At 48.0% G+C, this 22,306-nt stretch overlaps 1 protein-coding gene across 1 annotated transcript in view; it reads left to right on the forward strand.

Moving 5' to 3' along the window:
- The window catches only part of ALDH1L1 (aldehyde dehydrogenase 1 family member L1), a 37,047-nt gene that overhangs the window by 11,556 nt on the left and 3,185 nt on the right, over window positions 1–22,306 (forward strand). The window contains exons 6-12 of the mRNA XM_081823156.1: window positions 2,205–2,310; window positions 3,713–3,800; window positions 12,128–12,221; window positions 14,803–14,902; window positions 16,193–16,291; window positions 19,145–19,310; window positions 21,882–21,987. Coding sequence (XP_081679282.1) covers window positions 2,205–2,310; window positions 3,713–3,800; window positions 12,128–12,221; window positions 14,803–14,902; window positions 16,193–16,291; window positions 19,145–19,310; window positions 21,882–21,987 — 759 coding nt within the window. The remainder of the gene's footprint in view (window positions 1–2,204; window positions 2,311–3,712; window positions 3,801–12,127; window positions 12,222–14,802; window positions 14,903–16,192; window positions 16,292–19,144; window positions 19,311–21,881; window positions 21,988–22,306) is intronic.

The raw sequence follows: 22,306 nt of genomic DNA on the forward strand, positions 1-22,306 counted from the left end.
GAGCCCCTTCCTCTGGCACAGGCTATGAGAGGGGCTGCGCAGGGGGACCAGGGCCCAGATGAACACTGGCTGCCAGTCACATGAGTCTGTAGGGTCACTGATCATCCAGACGCCTCTCGGGGAGTCCGTCCTGTCAGACTGAGGAGGACACTGGTGCTGAGCCTCCCAGTGAGTTGGGGGAGCGGGGAGGTTTTCCCTATGTCGGCAGGTGTATGAGTCTGCTAGGGCCGTCCTAACAAAGTACTGAAACAGAAGGCTCAAACAGCACACATTTACTGTCTCGGCATTCTGGGGCTGGAAGTTCCAGATTCAGGTGTCAGAGAGTTGGTTTCTTCTGAGGGTGTGAGGGAGAATCTGCTCCAGGCCTCTCCCCTAGCTTCTGGGGTTTACCGGCAATCATTGGTGTTTCTTGATCTCTGCCCTCATGTTCACATGGTGTCCTCCTTCTGTGTGTCTATCTCTTCACGTGGCCCTGTTTTTATAAAGGCATCAGTCGTTTTGGGTTAGGCACCCACCCTGTTCCAGTAAGGCCTCATCTTAACTAATTAATCTGGAATGACCCTAATTCCAAATAAGGATGTTCTGGAGTTAGGATTTCAACACGTGAATTTTGGGGAGTACAGATAAGCCATGACAGTGGGACTTCCCTGATGTCTTTTTTTCTTGGAGCCCTTACAACCCTGATGACCTCACCCCCTTCCCTGGAAACACTCACTGTGCTCCCTCAGCCGTCTCACCCTGCTGAGTGTACTGGGGGTGGGAGCGGCTTTCCTAACCCCTCAGTGCACCCCATTGCTCCCAGAATGATGTGCCAGCCACCCCCAGTTTGTCCTGCCCTCAGCCTTTGTCCACACTCTTCCCCCTGCCTGGGTTTAGCTAAGAAGTCATCTTTTTGGGAAACGTTCCCATGGTGATGATGATCATGAAAATGATGATGATGAAGAAAACAAGTCATGTAGCCCATGCAAAGTTCTTGTGTGGACAGGCTCATTAATTGTCTGACACTGACGAAGATAGTGCACTGCATTTTACAGGAGTCAGGGGAAAGCAGGGCCACATGCCTACTAGGACCACATGTGTCATCATTAGGCCCCTCAGGACAGTGGGGGGTCTCCCCTTGAGGGATACACTGCTCAGCACAGGCTTTCTCTGGGGCCGAGGGGCACACTGACACTGGGTACCATCTCTTAATGCAAAGTAGGCAAGCCTATCGGGCCTCCCAGGCTGACTGCTTCCTTCTCTCCATGGGACTGACCCCTGGCCTCATGCCTAGGAAGACCCTCACCTGCTTCCTCCTATCCCACCGTGTGATCCCAACCCTCTCCCATATGCTCTCAGACTGCCCGTGTGATCCCTGGCCTTCTCCCAGGCCCTGCCTGCTGTCACCTCCCCACTGCCTGGTGTCATGCCCTACTCAACTATCCCTACGCAGGTCTCAGAGCTCCCCTCAGAAACTTCCCGGCCATCATGCCCTGCTGGGAAGAGGGGCTACTGCCAGATTGAACATACTGCCCCATCAGGGACTTTTGGAAAGGCAGGCATGAGCTATCTCTCAGGGGACTTTTGGCTCCATATCAGGAAGCCCGGAGTGGAGTGGGGTGGAGTGGAGTGAGCAGAGTGGAACAGAGTGGGGTGTTGTGGAGTGGAGTGGAGTGGAGTGAGCAGAGTAGAACAGAGTGGAGTGTTGTGGGGTGGAGTGAAATGGAGTGAGCAGAGTAGAACAGAGTGGAGTGTTGTGGAGTGGAGTGTTGTGGAGTGGAGTGGAGTGAGCAGAGTAGAACAGAATGGAGTGTTGTGGAGTGGGGTGGAGTGGGATGGAGTGGAGTGAGCAGAGCGGAACAGGTGGAGTGTTGTGGAGTGGAGTGGAGTGGGGTGGAGTGGAGTGGACTGAGCAGAGTGGAACAGAGTGGAGTGTTGTGGAGTGGAGTGGGGTGGAGTGGAATGGAGTGAGCAGAGTAGAACAGAGTGGAGTGTTGTGGAGTGGAATGGGGTGGAGTGGAGTGGAGTGAGAAGAGTAGAACAGAATGGAGTGTTGTGGAGTGGGATGGAGTGGAGTGAGCAGAGTGGAACAGGTGGAGTGTTGTGGAGTGGCGTGGAGTGGAGCTGAGTGGGTGTCAGGCTTGGGAACGAGGACACCGTTGGCAGGTGCACTCTGGCCCCCAGGCTGTTTGGAGAGACGGAGTCCCCCTTCTTTTGTATGGCAGGGTCTGTGGCATTGTCATCCCTTGGAACTACCCCCTGATGATGCTCTCCTGGAAGACGGCTGCCTGCCTGGCTGCTGGGAACACAGTGGTGATCAAGCCTGCCCAGGTGGGTGTGGGTGTGTTCCGGGCAGGGCCTGTGAGCTGTAAAGGGTATCAGTAAGCACCCTATAAAGGAGATGGGTGGCCCCTTGGCCCCTTTACCCACCCAGGACTGGTTTCTCCTCAAGGGAGGAGGGGTACTGCTGATGAGGGCTGGCCTTCTGTGGGCCCTGTTCACAATGGCGGGGGCAGCATGCAGCAGGGGCCGGTGGGGGCTGTAGGCAGGGTCTGTCCTTTCAGTGGTAGGGTGGCTGAGTCACGTTAGCTGACCCTGTACTTGCAGCTGCTTGGTGAGCAGTCAGAGATTTCTCCACAGATGCCAGCATTCTGGGCTTGGGGGAGCAGAAACCCTGTTTGGTAACCCTTGTCCAGGCCTCATGCTCTGAGACTGAAGCCCAGTCCCTCATAGAGAAGCTACAGAGGTAGGATGTCGGGGTCACTCAGGCTGGAAGGGCCTGAGCAGGGTCCCCCCGGGATGAGGACACCCCCTGCATGAGCCTCAGCTTCTTGCTCTGTATAGTGGCAGTAGCAGCCCCTCCCCTGCCTACCCCCGGGGTGTTAGGAACCGAAGGCAAGATGCTCCATCACGTGGCTCTGGACAGTGTGCCCAGGAGGTCTCTTGCTCCCCTGGCTGCTTTGGGGCAATTTGGCTCCCAAAGTATTATAATATAAAAACCAACCACAACAATAGTTGACATTTACAGTATTCATCCTGAGTCAGGCACTCCTAAAGCATTTTAATACATAACAAACTAAACTAAAAATTTGCATATATTTGCTTATTGAGCATCACAACAACCCTCAGATGACCCATAATCTCCCCCGTTAGCATGGGGGTGCTGCGCACAGATCCAGGCGATTGTCTCTGGAAAAGCGCCTGACAGGCCTGTGCCCTCCCAGGGCCAGCACCCCACAGATGTGGCGGCTCTGAGGGCTGGTGGTGGGTGGGGCACAATCCAACCTTTACAAGGAAAATTACCTGGGTCTGAAGAGGAATGGCTGCTGGCAGGTCAAGAGGAGAGGAATGGCCTCCAGCAGTGAGGCGGTAACCAGAATCTTGCACAGACCACTGCGTGGCACAAGGGGCTTCCAGGCAGTCCTGGGACTCCGCACTCCCTGAGTGAAGGAGGTATGAACATTCAGGAAGGGGCCAGGCCTGGCCACACGGCTGGAGCCTGCCAGGAGAAGGCACTAGAAGGTGCATGAAGTAGCAGGCCTTCCTCCCAGCTTTCCACTGGAGCTGTGGGGGAAGCTGGCTGGGTTTGCAATACCCGCTATGATGGGGCTTCCTCTGGAGGGTCTTCCTGCCATGACTGCTCCTCCCTGCTTGCTACCTAGGCTGCTGGGAGAGGAGGAAGAACCCCACTTCCCAATCCCTCCTGACCCAGTCTTCTTTCCTGCCTCCTCAGGTGACCCCACTCACAGCCTTGAAGTTTGCAGAGTTGACCTTGAAGGCTGGCATTCCCAAGGGTGTGGTCAATATCCTCCCAGGATCTGGTAAGGGATGGGGACATGGGCATCTGGGGGCGCCAGGGCTCCAGGCAGCTGGAGATGCACTTGGTCAGAACAGGGCTTGCTACATGATGTACTCTAGTGGGACAGAGCAACTGGGGGCAGAGTGATCCAAGGGGGGTGGCCAGCCTGGTAGGGAGATGACCCTCTCCCATGGTGGGAGAGACACACACCTGGAAGTGTTCTCGCTTTCAGATGCTTCCCCATTTTCCCCAAAATGCTTTTCCATTTTTTTTTTGTATGTAGATATGTGCTCTGGAATAAATTACATAAGTTGGGAATTATCTGTCCTTGGAAGTTGGACAGAATTTATCTAGGCTTAGAGCATCTGGGGAGGTATTACATGAATTGCTTTTTTCGTTTCTTCTGTGGTTAGTAGTCTAGTTTATTGGAAAAGTTGTCTCTTCTTGCACACATTTAAAATATATTGACATAGAGTTGTATTCATAATTTCTTATAAGTAATTCTTTTTTGATTCTCTATCCCCCTTATACTTTTCACTTTTTCTTTCTCTTTTAAAATTGATCAAATTTGTGAGAAGTGCTTGTTTGTCCCCATACTCTCCTCAAAAACAGAAACAAAAACAGCTCTCAAATTTCTTTACCCATTCCATTGCTATTTTGTTTTTTTCCTCTGCTTTCATCATTATTTCCTTCTGTGTTCTCCTCTGTGGTTTTGGGTTTTTTTTGTTTGTTTTTTTTTTGTAACTTTTTGAGTTGAAAGTTTAATTCATTTATTTTTGTTTTTTGTCATTTAAATAAGGAAAGCGTTCAAAGAGAGCTTTGGTTACACCTCATACCTTTTGATTGACATTTTCATTATTATAAATGCCCCTTTTTATTTTTCATAATAGTTTTCGTCTTATAGTCTACTTCATCTGATATTACCATAGATTTCATATGGTCTTTGTTTGCATGATATATATTTTTTCATCCTTTTACTTGCAACCTACTTATATCTGATGTCTCCTTGGACAGCAGGTACTTGGATCTTGTTTTGATCCAGTGTGACAGTCTCTGCCTTTCTGAATGGATTGTTTAATCCATTCACATTTACTGTTATTATTGATAGAGTTGGATTTATGTCTGCAATTTTACTTTTTGCTTTCTGTGTCTCCTGTCTTTTGTTTCTATTTCTCTTTTATGGTTTTCTTTACATTGAGTGAATATTTTCTAGTGTAACATTTTAATTCTTTTAACGATTTTTTCACTATATAGTTTTTAGTTATTTTCCCAGTGGTTACTCTAGGATTTACCATATGCTTCTTTTTTTTTATTTTTTTAATTTTTTAATTTTATTATATTATGTTAGTCACCATACAATACATCATTAGTTTTTGATGTAGTGATCCACGATCCATTGTTTTTGTATAACACCCAGTGCTCCATGCAGTACGTGCCCTCCTTAATACCCATCACCGGGCTAACCAATCCCCCCTCCCCCCTCCCCTCTAGAACCCTGTTTGTTTCTCAGGTCCATAGTCTCTCATGGTTCATCTCTACCATATGCTTCTTAACTCATCAGAAAATACCTCAGATTTATGCTAACAATTCCAGTGAAATATACAAATGCTATTCCTACCTGGCTCTGTTATCCCTACTCCCTTTCACATATTTATCACATATTTCTGTGTACTCTTCACTATGTTACAAACTCAATAGTACATTGCTATAACTTTATATAATTTTATGTCTGTGGAAGAAGTTAAAAAGGAGAACAAATATGTAATTACAGAGTTTGCTATACTAACCTTATTTACATTTCTGGTTCTCTTCATTTGTTTCTGTTGTTGAATTACTCTGTTATCACTTTCTTACTGCATTTCCTTCCTACCTTCTTTCTGCTAATACTGTCAAATATATTTCATTTGTATTTGTTATAAATCCAACAATACAATTATATACATATTATTTTATATAATTGCTTTTTAAATCAGTTAAGAAAGGAAAGGAAATATTCATTTAAGCTTTCTTTTGTAATTATATAATTACCTTTACTGGTGCTGTCTGGTGGATTCAAATTATTGCCTATGTCATTTGCTTTCAGCTTGAAGAACTTCCTTCGTATATTTCTCTCTTTTTTTTAATCTTTTTTTTTTTTATTCTTATGTTAATCCCCATACATTACATCCGTATATTTCTCTTAAGGTGGGTCTGCTAGCAACAAATTATCTAAGTTTTTGTTTATCTGGAAATGTCTTTATTTTTTGAAAGATAACTTTGCTGAATATAAGATTCTTGGTTGACAGTTTTGTTCTTTCAGCATTTCAAATGTATCATCTCACTCCCTTCTGCCTCTATTGTTCCTGAGAGGTCAGCTATTAATCTTATTGGGGTTCCTTTATATACAATGAGTCATTTTTCTCTTACGGCTTCCAAAATTTTCTTTTGTATTTGTTTTTCACCATTTTTACTAAGATGCCTTTGGGAGTGGATCTCCTTATGGTTATTTTACATGGAATTCATTGAATTTCATGGATTTTTAGACTAATGTTTTTCATCAAATTTGGGAAGTTTCAGCTATTATTTATGCTAACATTTTTCTCTGCTCCTTTCTTTTTCTCCTCTCCTTCTGGTACTCCCATTATACATATGTTAGTATGTTTAATGGGAACCTACTGTCCTCTGAGGCCCTTTTCATTAAATTTTTTTCCTCTCTCTGTTCTTTAGATTGCATAATCTCTAACTATCCTCAAGTTCATGGATTCTTTCTTCTGCCAGTTCAAACCTACTATTGAGCCACTCAATTTCTTATTTCAGTTACTGTACTTTTTAGTTCCAGAATTCCTACCTGTTTTTTTTTTTTATTTATTGCTTATTGTCTACTTGATGAGACATTGTCATCATCGCTTCCTTTATGCATGGTTTCCTTTAGTTTGTTGAACATATTCATAATGGCTGCTTAGAAGTCTTTGTTAAGTATAACATCTGGGCCCTCTCAGCTTATATTGCCTGCTTCTTTTTTTTTCTTGTGATGGGTTACACTTTTCTATTTCTTTGCATGCATCATAGCTTTCTTTGTTAAAAGCTAGATAAGTTAGGCAATATATTGTACCAACTCTGGATACTGATCTTCGTCTTCCCTTTCCAAAGCTTGTTTTCATTATTTGCTTGTTTATGTCTTTATTGACTTGGCTAGGCTATAAAGTGAAGTCTGTTTTCCCTGTGGTGTATAGCCAGTGATGTCACTCAGGGAGCACAGCCTTGAGCACAAGATGACAGCAGTTTTAGTGGGGCTCTCTTTGACTCTCTTTTTCCCTGGTTTCCCTGTTAAGCTATCTGCCTCCTTTGGTATCACACTCAACAGTTCAGTTCCACTAACTACAATCTGCTTGTTCTATTGTTTTCAACAATGCCCTGGGTCATAAATTGCTCTACAATCTGATCCAATTAAATTTGGGCCCCTTTGCAGGGGTAATTTTTGAGGACATCCTTTGAGGTTTATTCTTACCCAGAGAGCTCTTCCCTGGTTCTCTCTGGTAAACTAACTGACCTGCAGTTTACCTCATTGCTGTCATAGAGCTGTCAGCCTTCCCTAATTGCTCACCCCCAAAATCTCCATTGTTTTTCAGAATGCCCTTAGAATTGAACTTTCCCACAGTTTCAAATAAAGTCAATATCTCTGTTCTTATAGAAAGCTTCTCCCCCTGCCCCAAATCACAGAACCACTGCATCAGGTGTTGGGCCCTGTAAGGAAGCTGGGGCTAGGTGGATTAGGTCCCAGTAGTCTCAACCTGCCACACCCAGGTTAGAGCCTTCACTTTCTGAATGGGGACTGAGTGGAAGCCATACTCACCAGGAATTTAGCCTCTAAAACTCAGAGTTGGAGGAGATGAAAAAGATGTCATATCCCTGGACTGGGAGCTTGAGGAGAGGAACCATACCTTCCTGACCACCCCCACCTGGGGTGGAGTTTCCATTAATTGGAGGGAGAGGGGAGATGTGGAGGGAGAGAATTGTTCATGGCTCAAGTACCACAGACTCTCATTGTTCTGCCTGAGAGTTACTAGATTTACTTGAATAAATGTTTCTTTGCTTGCTATATGGAAATTTAGGAAAATTTCCATAGACTTTAAATGTTTTCTTTTAATGATTTTCACCAATTATACTTATTTCCCTGGGAATTGTCAACAAGGCTCCTCATGTTAGCCTTCAGAAGTGACTCCAACCTCATACCTTTTGAGTTTATTGTGTTCATATTTTTATTATTCATTTTTTAAGCTGACATTTTTATTTTATTTAAAAAAAATTTTTTTATTAAGTTCAGTGATTCATTAGTTGCATAACACCCAGTGCTCATCACATCACATGCCCTCCTTAATACCCATCACCTGGCTACTCCATCCCCCCACTTCATCCCTTCTATAACCCCCAGTTTGTTTCCCAGAGTTGAGTCTCATGGTTCGTCTCCCTCTCTGATTTCTTCCCATTCAGTTTTCCTCCCTCCCCCTATGGTCCTCCATGCTATTCCTTATGTTCCACATATGAGTTTTCACTCATGTATGATAATTGTCTTTCTCTGCTTAACTTCTGTCACTTAGCATAATCCCCTCCAGTTCCAACCATGTCTATGCAAATGGTGGGTATTCATCCTTTCTGATGGCTGAGTAATATTCCATTGTATATATGAGCCACATCTTCTTTATCCATTCATCTGTTGAAGGACATCTTGGCTCCTTCCACAGGTTGGCTTTTGGGACATTGCTGCTGTGAACATTGGGGTGCATATGCCCCTTCTTTTCACTACTTCCGATTCTTTGGGGTAAATACCCAGTAGTGCAATTGCTGGGTCATAGGGTACCTCTAATTTTAATGTCTTGACGAACCTCCATATTGTTTTCCAGAGTGGCCGTACCAGCTTGCATTCCCACCAACAGTGTAAGAGTGTTCCCCTTTCTCCACATCCTCACCAACATTTGTTGTTTTCTGCCTTCTTAACTTTAGCCATTTTAACTGGTGTAAGGTGGTATCTCATTGTGGTTTTGATTTGTATTTCCCTGATAGCTAGTGATGATGAACATTTTTTCATGTGTCTGTTAGCCATTGTATGTCTTCTTTGGAGAAGTGTCTGTCTGTTCATGTCTTCTGCCCATTTCTTGACTGGATTATTTGTGTTCTGCCTTTTCATTTCCAGAGCCACATTCAGAGAGGGATGTCCCTCCCTAGAGCAGATTTCTAAGGGTTCCGATTTTGTGCTCTGGTGTTATATCACTTTCCAGGTGCCAGCTTATGGAGCCTCCCTCCCCCTTCTGTTTATCTCCCTATATCTCCCCACAGATTCACGACTCTGCACTTCCTACCTTGCAAAAAGCAGTGCTTTTCTGCTTGTAGAGATCCAGATATATACTCTTACATCTCAGACTGATTTCATGGGGGCTCAGAATGGTTTGGTAGATATCAAGCTAAATTCAGGGGACTGGTTGAAACAGGGTCCCCTACTCCTCTGCCATCTTGCCTCCTCTATTTTTATTATTCTTAAATAACATGCAACTGTAGTTTTGATATCTTCTCTGACCCAGTAAGTAAGAAGACTAAAAAACTCACCAAGTTTTTTTTTCTAAAATTCTGTTCTTATATTTCTAGTTTTATTATGTCATGATTAGAGAATATGGCTTGTGTATTTGTTTGTTAGTGCTGCGATAACAAAGTACCACAAACTAGATAGCAAATAAAGTCACATTCTGAGGTACTAGGGGTTAGGATATCAACATATGAATGGGGGAAGACACAATTTAACCCATAATAGCTTGTAAACATTCTTCTTTCTAAAATGGAGAACTTCATGGGGCGCCTAGGTGGCTCAGTCATTAAGCATCTACCTTCAGCTCAGGTCATGATCCCAGGGTTCTGGGATTGAGCCCCGCATCAGGCTCCCTCTTGTGTTCCACCTGCTTGTGTTCCCTCTCTCACTGTGTCTCTCTGTAAAATAAATAAAATCTTTAAAAGAAATAAATAAATAAAAATAAAATAGAGAACTTCTGGGGCACCTGGCCAGGTCAGTCAGTGGAGCATGCAACTCTTGATCTCAGGATTGTGAGTTCTAGCCCCACATTGGGTGTAGAGAGTACTTAAAAACAAAACCTTTAAAATGGAGAGTTTCTTTGTAATCTGATATGTGATACCTTCTTATAAATATTAGTATTATTAAATACACTTTATTTTTCAGACCAGTTTAAGGTTCACAGAAAAATTGAGTGGAAAGTGTAGAGAATTCCCATATACCCTACATCCCCATATACTCACACCTCCTTCACTACCAACATCCTACGCCAGAGTGGTAGGTTTGTTACAATTGACAAACTTACACTGACACATCAGTATCACTCAAAGTCCATGGTTTTCATTAGGATTCACTCTTGGTGTTGTACATTATATGACTAATGTATAATGACATGCCTCCACCATTGTGGTATCATATAGAATAGTGTCACTGCCCTAAAACTTCCCTGTGCTCCACCTACTCATCCCTCCCTCCCTCCAATCCCTGGCAGCCACCAATCTTTTACTGTCTCCATAGTTTTGCCTTTTCCATAATGTCATATAGTTGGGCTCACACAGTATATAGTCTTTTCAGATTGGCTTCTTTCACTTAGTAATATGCATTTAAATTTCTTCCACATCTTTTCATGGCTTGATAGCTCATTTCTTTTCAATGCTGAATAATACTCCATTGTCTGGATGTACCACAGGTTACTTATCTGTTCACCTAGTGAAGGACATCTCAGTTGCTTCCATGTTTTGGCAGCTATGAATAAAGCTACTAATAACATCTATGTGCAGTGTTTTATGTAGACAAGTTTTCAACTCATTTGGTAAATACCAAGGAGTGTGATGGATGGATCTTACGGTAAGGTTATGTTTGCTTTTGTAAGAAATGGCCAAACTGTCTTCCAAAGCAGTTGTACCATTTTGCATTCCCACCAACCATGAACAAGAATTCCTGTTGCTCCATATCCTCTCTAGCATTTGATGTTGTCAGCATTTTGGACTTTGGCCATTTTAGTAAGTGTGTTGTGGTTGTTTTCATTTGCAATCTCTAATGATATATGTTGAACATCTTTACATATACTCATTTGCCATCAGTATATCTTCTTTGATGAGGTGTGTGTACAGATATTTTCCCCATTTTTTAATTGGGTTGTTTATTTTCTTATTGTTGAGCTCTTTGTATATTTTGGATAACAATCCTTTATCTGATATATCTTTTGCAAATATTTCTTTCCCAAACAGTTATTTTCTTTTTAACAAGAATGGTGGAATGGAATTAGTATCAAAATCATTTATAGAGCTGTGGCATCTGGGTGGCTCAGTCAGTTGAGCGTCTGACTCTTGGTTTCGGCTCAGGTCATGATCTCATGTGTTGTGGGATGGAGCCCTGTGTCGGGCTCTGCACTCAGTGGGGAGCCTGCTTGAAGATTCTCTCCCTCTGCCCCTTCTCACACTCACACTTTCTCTTTCTCTCTCTCTCTAAAATGAATAAGTAAATCTTTAAAAAATCACTTATAGAGCTTTAACTATATTTAGAGCTTTAACAATATATAGAACTTTAACTATATATAGAGGATGCAAGTATCCCACTCCAAACCTACCAACCAGAATCTTCACAGGTGCACCTGAGCACATGCAGTTTTATGAGCTCGGAGGCAGGGGAGCAGTGGAAATGGAGGGGCTGGGTGGGTGGAGGAGCCCAGGACTGGGCAATTGATAAAAGGTGGGGAAGGGAAGTGTCAGGACTGACTCCCAGGTTCTTGGCTTCAACAACTGATTGCAAGGAGAGGCTGTTTACTGAAATGGAGAACCTGGAGGAGAAGTACATCAGGGGAAAGATTAAGAGCTTGGTTTCAAATATGTTGAACTTGAGAGGCTGTTAGATATCCAAGTGGAGATCCCAAACAGTCAGAGGAATCACAAATGGATCCAGATCCAGACGGACTTAGAGGATGATGTGTCTGAAGATGGCATTTGAAGAGGTGTGCCAGGGTGAGATCAGCTGAGGAGACAGTGTGTGTTGAAGAAAGGAGAAGATAGCCTCATTTTAACTTAATCACCTCTTTAAAGACCCTGTCTCCAAATACAGTCAGATCTGAGGTACTGGGGGTTAGGACTTCAACATAATGAATTTTGAGGGGACACAATTCTGCCTGTGGCAGGCAATGAAGTCCAGTGAGCCCTGGGCACTGAGGGCACTAAGCACTTGGGGTACACAGCCCAGAGTTCTGGCCTCAAGATGGACATGTGGGGGGTGGTGGAGCTTGTATCTCCCCTTCAGCACCTGGCAGCCGCCCTGACCCCCTTGCCCACTCTTACCTACAGGCTCTCTAGTTGGTCAGAGACTCTCAGACCATCCCGATGTGCGGAAAATTGGGTTCACAGGTTCCACAGAGGTGGGAAAACACATCATGAAGAGGTAGGTGGTTGAGGCTACCTCTGGTCACAGTGTTGGGATGTGGACAATGCTGTGTGTGAACTTGATGCAGGTTCTGACTCTGTGTCTGGGTTTCTGACAAGCCCTTGGTGGGTCTGGTGCAGCTGCTCTGTGGAGCATACTCAGACCAGGGGGCTGCTGAAGACAATGCGATTTGGGGCCATGAGCACAAGTGGGACAGAGCTGCTCTGAATTGAGATGTGCTTCAAGTATAAAAGGTCCACCGGATTTTGAAAACTTAGTACACAAAGTGGCTCGTTAATAACTTCTTATATTAAGGCACTTGGGTGGCTCAGTCGTTAAGCATCTGCGTTCAGCTCAGGTCATGATCCCAGGGTCCTGGGATCGAGCCCTGCATCAGGCTCCCTGCTCTTCAGGAAGTCTGCTTCTCCCTCTCCCACTCCCCCTGCTTGTGTTCCCTCTCTTGCTGTGTCTCTCTGTCAAATAAATAAAATCTTAAAAAAAAAATATTGATTGCAAGTTGAAATAGTATTTTTTATTAATTGGGTTAAATAAAATATATTAGAATTAATTTCATTGGTTTCTTTTTCATTTTCTCTTAAAACTAAAAGAAATTTAACTTAGTTTTTTAGTGGCTACTAAAGAATTGCCATTACATATGTGGCTGGTATTTGAGGCATTTTTTCTAGTCTATTGGACAGCCCCGTTCTAGAACATCCTCTCATATTCATTGGACTTGCCTCAAGCAGCTGGGGTTGTGTTTCTTTCTCTGTCACTAATTCATGATATGACTGGGGCCAAGCCTAACCCTTCCAGGCCTCAGTTTCCCCATCAGTTCAGCAAAGGTAGTTTGCATGCTCCGTGGTGCTGGTCTATGTAGCTGATGAGCTTGGAGAGGGCTGGACCACAACACAGTACCTTGTAGCCCTGGCTTCCCCAAGACAACCATGGGATGCCTGAGCCCCACCCCACTGAAGCTGGATTCTGGAGGTGGGTTTCAGGCATCTATAGGTGAGTGAAAGGTACAAATAGAGAGGAGCTGGGGCTTCTGTTGGACATATTAACACCTTTCTCTGAGGTCATGTGACCACCCTCATCTGTCTCTTGTTGTAAGACTCATGCATGGGAACTCCCGGGGCAGTCCAGCTATGACATGACAATTCCATGGGGAGAAAGGTTTCTCTTGTGTTAAAACAGCATCTCATTGTAGCCCCCAATGCACAGCAGTGGTTTTTCTCCCTGGGACTCTTCTTCAGCCTCTGACCCTGCTCTCCATGGGCCCCTCTGTGTGCCACAAGATGGGATTCTCACCCCTTGGCCCCACGACCCCTCTGTGAGCTGGGGTGCAATCTGGCCCTGCCCTCTTACTTGAGTGGCACCCTGCTTGATCACAGCAGCTTTACATGAGATCCTCTTCTGGGTCAGGAGCCACAGCCAGTGTGGCTCGGGGAGCATGTCTTTAGGGTCGGTAGGGGCTGATGTCACAGCCTGTGAGCGGGCCAGGTGGAGCTGTTCTGATTCATTTTGAGTGTAGGAGAACGAGCCTCAGCATTGAAGAGAGGGAAGCTGGCGGTGGTGCAGGACTGACGGACAGAGGGCAGATGGATGGATGAGGGAGTTGGAGGGGTGGCTGCAAGTAGTCACAGCAGCTTATTTACCTGTCCTTACTCAAAAGCTAGCTAGTGTCTCCTGTGCTGTATAGGCGATAGTCATATGTGAGCACATGTGTGCTAAGGCCAGAGGGAGGGCTCAGTAAATATCAGCTCTGAGGAGTCCAGGGCAGGAGGGCTTGGGTAGGTATCCTGTGGCTCTGGGACTGCCATCTTCTGGGGGCTTTCCAAAACCCCTGTGGCTGGTGCCTGAGATGGAAGCCCTCTTCCTGGGTCAGTCCTGAGTGAGGAGACCCCCCACTCCCACCCTGTGCCATGCCTGTGTTTCACTGGTCCAATCCTTTAATGTCCCTTGAGAGGACAGTATCAGTAAGCCCACTTTGTGCCCACCGATGCAGCGTGCACAGGATCCCCAGCTTCTCTCTGCACCTGTCAGTAAAAATCTGAGGTGCCAGAGTCCCTGTGGCAGTGCAGCTGCCCCAACTGGGGAATGGTTCTGTGTTTGGTTTATTCATTGGATATTTACCAAACACAGCTGCATGACCAGACAAATGCCCGCCTGCCCCACTGGGGCTTATGTTTTGATGGGCAGGGTTGGAAACAAATACAACGTGCAGCAAAGCACAGCAGGTGCGGAGCACAAGAGCATGCTATTTATAGGGAGCAGTCGGGCCAGGTACCCCAACCAGGGGATAGAGCAGAGGCCAGAAGGAAGTGAGGAACAAGCTTTGAGGACATCTGAAGGAAGAGTGATCCAGAGAGGGCTGTGAGAGCAAAGGCCTGTGGTGGGTGTGGGCCTGGGTGTGGAAGAGGAGGAAGAGGTGTGGCAAGGGGAGGGAGGTGGGGAGAGCTGATGAGCATGGGAGTGGGGAGAAGCTCCTTCTGACCCCCTGCTTGCTCTTTGAGTAAAGCATGCTTTGGAGCTTCCCACCTGGAGCCCCTGTGTCTCAGTCTCCCAAGGACCCAGCCCTACCAACCTCTGTCCCTTTCAGTTGTGCCCTGAGTAACGTGAAGAAGGTGTCCCTGGAGCTGGGAGGGAAGTCGCCCCTCATCATCTTTGCTGACTGTGACCTCAGCAAGGCTGTGCAGATGGTAAGGGCCTGCCTTGGGGGGTGGAGGGGGGGCACTTATCTCTGATTCTACAGTCAAACTCACACATTGGGCCTAGACTGGCAGGAAGGGGCCTAGGGGACGGATGACATATGCCTTCTAGAAAACAAACTTCCCAAGAAGTTTCATTATTGTCAAGATTACTGAGATCAACTTCACAGGATGGGAAATGTAAGCCACAGTTCCATCTGTTCTGAAATCAGCATGACTTTTCCTTTTTGCCATGTCCACTTGCCCAGCTCCACCACTGACCCACTGGGCAGCCTCAGGCAAGTTACTCAACGTTTCCGGGCCTCGTGTTCTCACCTATACCCTAAGGAGAATACTCCTTTGGTTGTTACAGGGATTCAACAAGCTATTAAGTCTGAAGGGCTTAGAAGATGTGGCAGGTGCTGTGTGTCAGGGGTTCTTATGCTTGTATTATCATTGCCATTGTTATGCTTCGGTCCCCTCTCCACACCTGTGGGAGTAAGCCAGTTCAACCAGGTGTCCAAGTATGCCCCATTCCGTCTAAGTCTCACTGTGCCTTGGAGGACAATGTGACGCCCAGCATGGGCACGAAGGGGAGTGAAGCCTCAGATAGGGAAACTGAGGGAGGCAAGTCCAACAGCCCAAGGGTCTTGGCCCCAGTGCCAAGGCCACTGCTGCAGGGCCAGAGGCCCAGGCCATGTCATTGGGCAATGCAATCCCAGCTGCCAGGAGAGCCAAGCTCTCCCTCCTCCCTTGGCCCCCCACATAGGGCTTCCAGGTCCAAAATGCAGGCTCCCTTGAGCCTCTGAGGACATTTATTCTGGAATCCTGCGAGGAGTTCTCTCAGGCCTGGGCTGGCACCCAGTCTCTCCCAAGACAGGGGGCTGCCTGCCTGCCTTTGCCTTCCATCTGCTGCCTGCCCCAAGCTAACAGACTCTCCAGGCTCAGCCCCAAGAGTGTGGACTCTGACCCCTCCTGCATCACCCCAGGGAGCACACCGGCATACAGGGTCTCCAGGTTCACTCCACTCCTCTCCACTCCCTCTTGTTCTCTACTCTCTGTAATGTGGACACAGGTGTCTCCCCAGGGGATGGGACTCAGCTCTCCTCTTGAGGTGACTGAAGAATGAGTAGAGCCTGTATGTCCATTGCTGGCTGGGCCTGGCCCACCATCCCATTGGAGGTCAGGACACACACATTCCTCCCCTTCTCTATAAGAAGGGGGTACATGGGCCTGGTGGGGTGTGGGGGGCTGGCACCCTGGGAGCGGTTGTAAGCCAGCATCCTTATCCATTCTCCAAAGGGGATGAGCTCCGTCTTCTTCAACAAAGGGGAAAACTGCATTGCCGCGGGACGGCTTTTTGTAGAGGACTCGATCCACGACCAGTTTGTACAGAAGGTGGTAAGTTCTGCTGCGGAGTCTTCACTGAGACAGCCACCTGTGCTGCAGGGGGTAGGGGGCAGGGAGGCAAGGCTGGGCCAGGTGGAGTCAGGCACTGTCCATCTGAGTCAGGAAACCCTCACACAAAGCTGTATCCTTTTTCACGTGTTTTCATTATTTCAGCAAGAAATAGTAACCCTGCAGCTCAGACTGACATAACCAGAAAGGGCCTGTCCTAGGTCAGCTCCCCAGCAGTGAAGCCTAAGCCAGGAATTCAGGTGCATGTGGCACACTATTGGCGAGCTGTCAGGTGAAGCCTGGGAGGTGAGAGGGACCAGGAGAGGACAGGGACAGGACATGTTCTCAAGTGACATCCAGCCCTAGCCTGACCCACAGATAGGAGCTCTGGAGCACGAATGATACCTCTTAGGTGTACCCCTGGGGTCCAGGGGCCAGGCTTTTGTCCTCTGTCAACAGTTGTTGGCTGTGAGTGTTCATGGGCTAAAGGAGGTCTCCCTGGGACCTGGGACCGTCAGCAGCCGCCTCTCTTGGCTGCTGCAGGGTGGGTACTCACAGGTAAAGAGGATGGGTGTGGTACTCACAGCATCTCCTACATTCTTACAACATAGAACCAGAAAGGAAGTCACTCTGTCCCCACTGATTCTGTTGGAAAAGGTTGTGGGGAAGGATGCTGGTTGGTGTGACTGGGTCCCAGGTCTATCACTGGTCCATTCAGTGATTGCAGGGCCTACGGAGCTCTGGTTGGCTCAGCTTCAGCCAAAAGCCCTTCCTCACATCCTGGAGAGCAGAGTCTGATCCCAGCGGATATGAGAGGGGATGCTGGAACACAGCCCCTATGTGCAGGTTTTAAAAACTATATTTAGGAAGCCAGGAAAAAAGAGAAAGCAGGACTGGTACAAGGTGAGGCAGCTGTTAGGAAGGAGTTCTGGAGAGGGTGTTGGATAATGGGTAAAAATATGAAAGGCAGTGAGGAAACAGGATTTCTAGAAGGGAGTGTAACAGCTTTTGCCACATAACAAGCTACTCCCAAAACTTAGTGGCTTGGGATAACAGCAGTTCATGCAGTCACAGCCCTGTGGGTTGGTACTGTGGCACCAGCCCAGGTCCACAGAGCTTGCTTGTGCATCTGCGGTCAGCGGGGGCACTTGGTGGCTGTGTTGGGACGGCTTATCTTTGTACCTGGGGTCCTTCATCCTGCAGCATGTGCTCAGACACATGCAGGGCCAATGGTAGGACTCCTAAGAGTGAGAATAGGAGTGTAGAGGCCTCTTGGGGAGTGTAGAGGCTTCGTGGGACCCCTAAAGTTTGCTTCTGCCACATTCTGCCAAGTCACAAGCCAGCTCAGATTCAAGGGGTGGGAAACCAACCCTATCCTGATGAGAAATGAATACAATACATAACCCACTGTAGTTTGGGAGCTGGGCAGCCTAGCTGAGTGAGTCCATCACTGCTATAGGCCCAGCACAGGACTGGCTGAACCTGGGGCATGGATGGGGAGTCACGATGGAGGGCCCATGAGGGGGCAGCTCACTGAGTGGATGTAGTTGCAGGGAACATAGCTGGGCAAGCCCCAGTCCCCTCCAGGAGTCTGCAAGGGAGTCGTCAAACCCCCACAGGGTGAGGGCAGGGGTCAGAATCCCAGGAGAATCCCAGAATCCCAGGAGACTGTCAGGATAGTTTCAGCTCCCAAATATAGGAAGCGAGAGGCACATCCAGGACACTCAGCATTATTACTCTTGGCATCCTAGGGATGGAGTTGGGGGTGGGGGGTAGTTGGTGGCCAAGTGGGAGCAGAGAAGGGGAGCAAGGCAGGAGATGGGGACTCCCTTCAGCACAGAAGAGCTAAGGGGTCCTTGGTGAGAGGGCAGGGGTGGTCCTTGGGGGCTTGAGTGTCTTCTGATTAGGCCTGGCTGGGGAGTGTAGAGCCTGAATGGAGGGGTGAAGTAGCCCTGGCCTCGGAGGAGGAGGAGGAGGAGGAGGAGAAGGCCAGTCAGGCCTGACCTTGATGCAGCCACAGTGAGGGTAGAGATGACCTTGTTTGGTCTTAAGAAACTGAGGAAAACACCTGGAGATATGTGACAATAACAGGAGGGGTGAACCCCAGCCAGGAGCCCAGAAGGTCTAATGTCTACCTCCCACTGGAGGTGGGACATGCCATATGAGTTCTTTTCCGTAGCACAGCATCCCATATTCAGGGGCTTTTCTGACTCTCTGCATCCAACCCCAGAATCCATCAGATACCATGTAGCACATCTTTTGTGGAGACCCAAACCCAGGGCAAAGCCTAGACCTACTTTTAGGTTGGCTGAGGCAACAAGGAAGGCTTTCCAGAGGAGGGGGACTTGAAGCTGGGCTCTGAAGCAGGAAGAAGTAGAAGCAGGAGTGGGTGGACTCAAGGCCCAGGCCCCTCCACTCCACTTAGAGTCTATTCCTCTTATCACCAGGGCATTGCAGCAAGACATGTGTTTACCTGCCCCACCCCCATTCCATATTCTGGAGGCCCCAGACAAGCATTCTCTCAGCTTCTCAGCCTATGAAGCTGGGTGCGGGACCACTGTAGGGACACACTTTTTGCTGGCCCATGTCTGGCCCTCACCCTGTCCCTGGACACCTCCGTTTTCTCAGCCTGTCTGATGCTAGGCTTGGGTCTCCTTGCACATTGGATACGTTTGGGGTCTCAGCCTGGGAGGCAGGTTTGGAACCAGAATAGAGACCGTCCTGAGGACATGTGGACTTTCTTCACAGCCCAGTGGCTGGTCACCGAACATGCAAACACGTTAGGCAGGTCAGGCTGGGAGTATCGTCAGAAACCATGGTACCTGAGCAGAACCTGACTGGGAGGACTCTCCACAGGTAGAAGAGGTGAGGAAGATGAAGATCGGCAACCCTCTAGACCGGGACACCAACCATGGGCCACAGAACCACCAAGCCCACCTGCAGAAGCTGGTGGAGTACTGCCAGTGCGGCGTGGAGGAAGGGGCCACGCTGGTCTGTGGTGGGAGTCAAGTCGCTCGGCCAGGTCAGACCTCAGAGCACTCATGGCCCACTGGGCTGACCCGGAGGGCAGGCAGCATGGTCTCTGGTCTCCTGCCCCACTCTAACTGGAGGTATGTGAAGGCCACGGTTAGGCTCCCAGGCCTCAGGGCTCATCCGGGACATTGGCTGCGGTGGCCTTGGATATTTGGACCCCAGCCAGACCAGGTGTGGTACTGGCAAGGTGAAGACACCAGAGCTGAAATCCAGTCAGTGCCGGTTTAATGCATATCATAGTGGACTTTGATTTGCTATAAACATCTCCGCATCCTTGAATTCTTTCCTCCCGTGGATTCCATGGCACTGGCTTTCATGGCTTTCTGTCTTTGGCATTACTTCTCAGCAGTCACTTTTCGCTGAACCTCCCTCTCCACCTGTGCCTTAAATGGAGGTATATCCCCAAGTCTCTCCTGAGCTTGGAGCGCTTCTCATGGCAGACCCTTTCCCTGGAGGATCTCACCCCCCGCAGTGGCTCACACCCTCCCAAGTATCTGTCTCCGGGCTCCTCCTCATCCAGAAATCCTGACCACCTAGACACCTCCACCCACATGTCCCCAGGCCCTTCAGACTGAATGGGTACCAAATCCATCACATCATCTGACTGCCCTAACCCAGACATACACTTGCCTCTCTAGAATCTTCCATTTGTTCAGGTCACTGGAGTCAGAGGAGCAGGGGCTGCAGCACGGACTGTTTGAGATGCTTCCTTGTCAGACTGCCCACCACATGGGGACAGGCACCGTGTCTGTCTTCTACACCATTAGGTCCTTCACGCCAGCACTGAGACTCAACCAAACCTGAGTTAATTTGATGGAAGGAAGGAAGGAAGGAAACAATGAATTCTAGACTCCTCTCTTTTCTTGACCGCCTACTTTAAATTAATTGCCCCATTCTCTTAAATTAAAAATCTGTCTTCCTCCCCTGCATCCCTACTGCCATACTGCTGACTTTGCAGCTCGTTTTGCCTGCGCCATCATATCTGCTTCCTGAGGAACCTTTTGTACCATGCTAACCCTTTACCTATGGTAGCTGCCAGAAGTCTGATTATGTCTCCCCCAATGTTGAAGCAACTTATACAGTGACCCATCCTCCTGCAGCAGCAAGCTCAAACTCCTTACTTCATACCCAGGGTCTTCCATGGTCCTAAGCTAACTGGCTTGCCCATGACCCATGCTCCAGCCACATTTTACTCTCTCTGAGTACATCTCACGCTTTCCTGCTCCCTGGGCTTCTGCTGCTCCTCTGATTAGCAAACACCTCCCCATTTCCTCAACTGACAAATTCATCAACGAGCTCAAATAACATCCAGGCCCAGACCCTAGGTGCTCCTGTGTCACAGACGCTCCCTGGCACCTCATACAGTGACAGTTTTATAGCCACTGATGGCCACTGATGGCTACCCCCTTCCTTGCCCTCAGTAGACTAGGGGCTCCATAAGGCCAGAGTTCAGGGTCTGATGGGAGGGAGTGAAGTGAAGGCATGGTTTGCAGAACAGTTAGGGGGGTGCAGCCCCCAGAAACCAGGATACTGGAGAGCCACTATCACCACCCCCTGGCCTGAGGGCTCAGAGGAGGGAGCAGAATTCCTAGAACCTGGTGAGGAGCAGAGCTGTAAGCTACAAATCCAACTGGACATCAGAGGATGAGGGAGGCTCATCTGGGAGGGGAAGAGTATAGAACGAATAGAAAAGGGACAGAGCCCGGCCAGTGCAGAGCCTCCAGCACCTGGTGGGCAGCAGCTCGTTTGCAGACGGAGAGAATACAGGCCATACCACATGAGTCAACATGTGTTCATACCTAACGTAGCTTTTTAAAAACTGTAGTTAATGTTAAAATATAATTTATAAATGTATGAAAAGTATGGAATATTTTATTAAGTTGTATTTAAAGTTAATTTTTTTTCCTAAAAACTGGAAAGAGAAAATTTCAAGTCTCAATTTTCCCTTAGTCAGGCTAAATTACATCTCAGTCCATTAAGGTCTCCGGGTCCCTGGGCTCTGTGTCTAGAGGAGAAATAGAGGAAGCATTTCTGCTGTCAGAGGTGGCTCCATCTACAACCAGGGCCTGTAGGGGCAGCAGTCTGGATGGGAGGAGGTGGTGGCTTGTGTTGACAGGATAGCAGGAGGCTGTATCCTGGCTGAAAGTAGTCACCTTTGCACCTGGGGCATGTACCTGCACTGAGGGGCCAGGAATCAGGGAGACAGTCCTGAGAGGTCCTGTCCGTCAGAACCCATGTCCAAGGCTCCCCCACCCCCAGCTCAACCTACTCCACAGGGACTGATGGAGAGCCATCTGAGGGGCTGCACTAGGTAAAGAATCTCCACTATATCACAGACCAACACTGAGCTGCTCATCTTCCTCAGCAGCATTTAGTTGAAAGGGTTGTGAGGATCCTGTGAACTCATACACCTGGGGCAGGAAAGCCACCCACCGTCTGCAGCATCCACCACACAGGTGTCACAAACTGCAGAATGTGTGCATGGTGGCTGGTGGGGCCCAGGCCTGGCTGGGGAGAGGACCGCCCACCTGCACACCATGAACCTCTGTCTCCCCTGTAGGTTTCTTCTTCGAGCCGACTGTTTTCACGGACGTGGAGGACCACATGTTCATAGCCAAGGAGGAGTCCTTTGGGCCCATCATGATCATCTCTCGGTTTGCTGATGGGTAGGGAGTCGTGCTTATATCTCTTGAGAGCCTGATCCTCTTCCATGCCTTACTGGGGTCTTTGCTTGAGCTTCGTGGAGGGGAGTGCAGAAGGGGAATGCAGATGGGGTGGGGGCTGTGGATACAGCCTAGCTTCCTGCCAAGTCCTTCTCAACCACTGAAGGTAGGAGAGCCCTAGGGGACCTGCAAGGCTGGGTCCCACTGAGAGTGTCTTCCTTGTCTCTCTGATGCCTCTCACGGCATTCTGGGTTCTGTTCCTATCCACTGCTGCATAATAAACCACCCCAAACCTTGGTGGCTTAGAATAGCAAGTTACTTA

This window comes from Leptonychotes weddellii, chromosome 1 (assembly GCF_054177405.1).
Source record: "Leptonychotes weddellii isolate Sample4059 chromosome 1, ASM5417740v2, whole genome shotgun sequence".
Classification (NCBI taxonomy): Eukaryota; Metazoa; Chordata; class Mammalia; order Carnivora; family Phocidae; genus Leptonychotes; species Leptonychotes weddellii.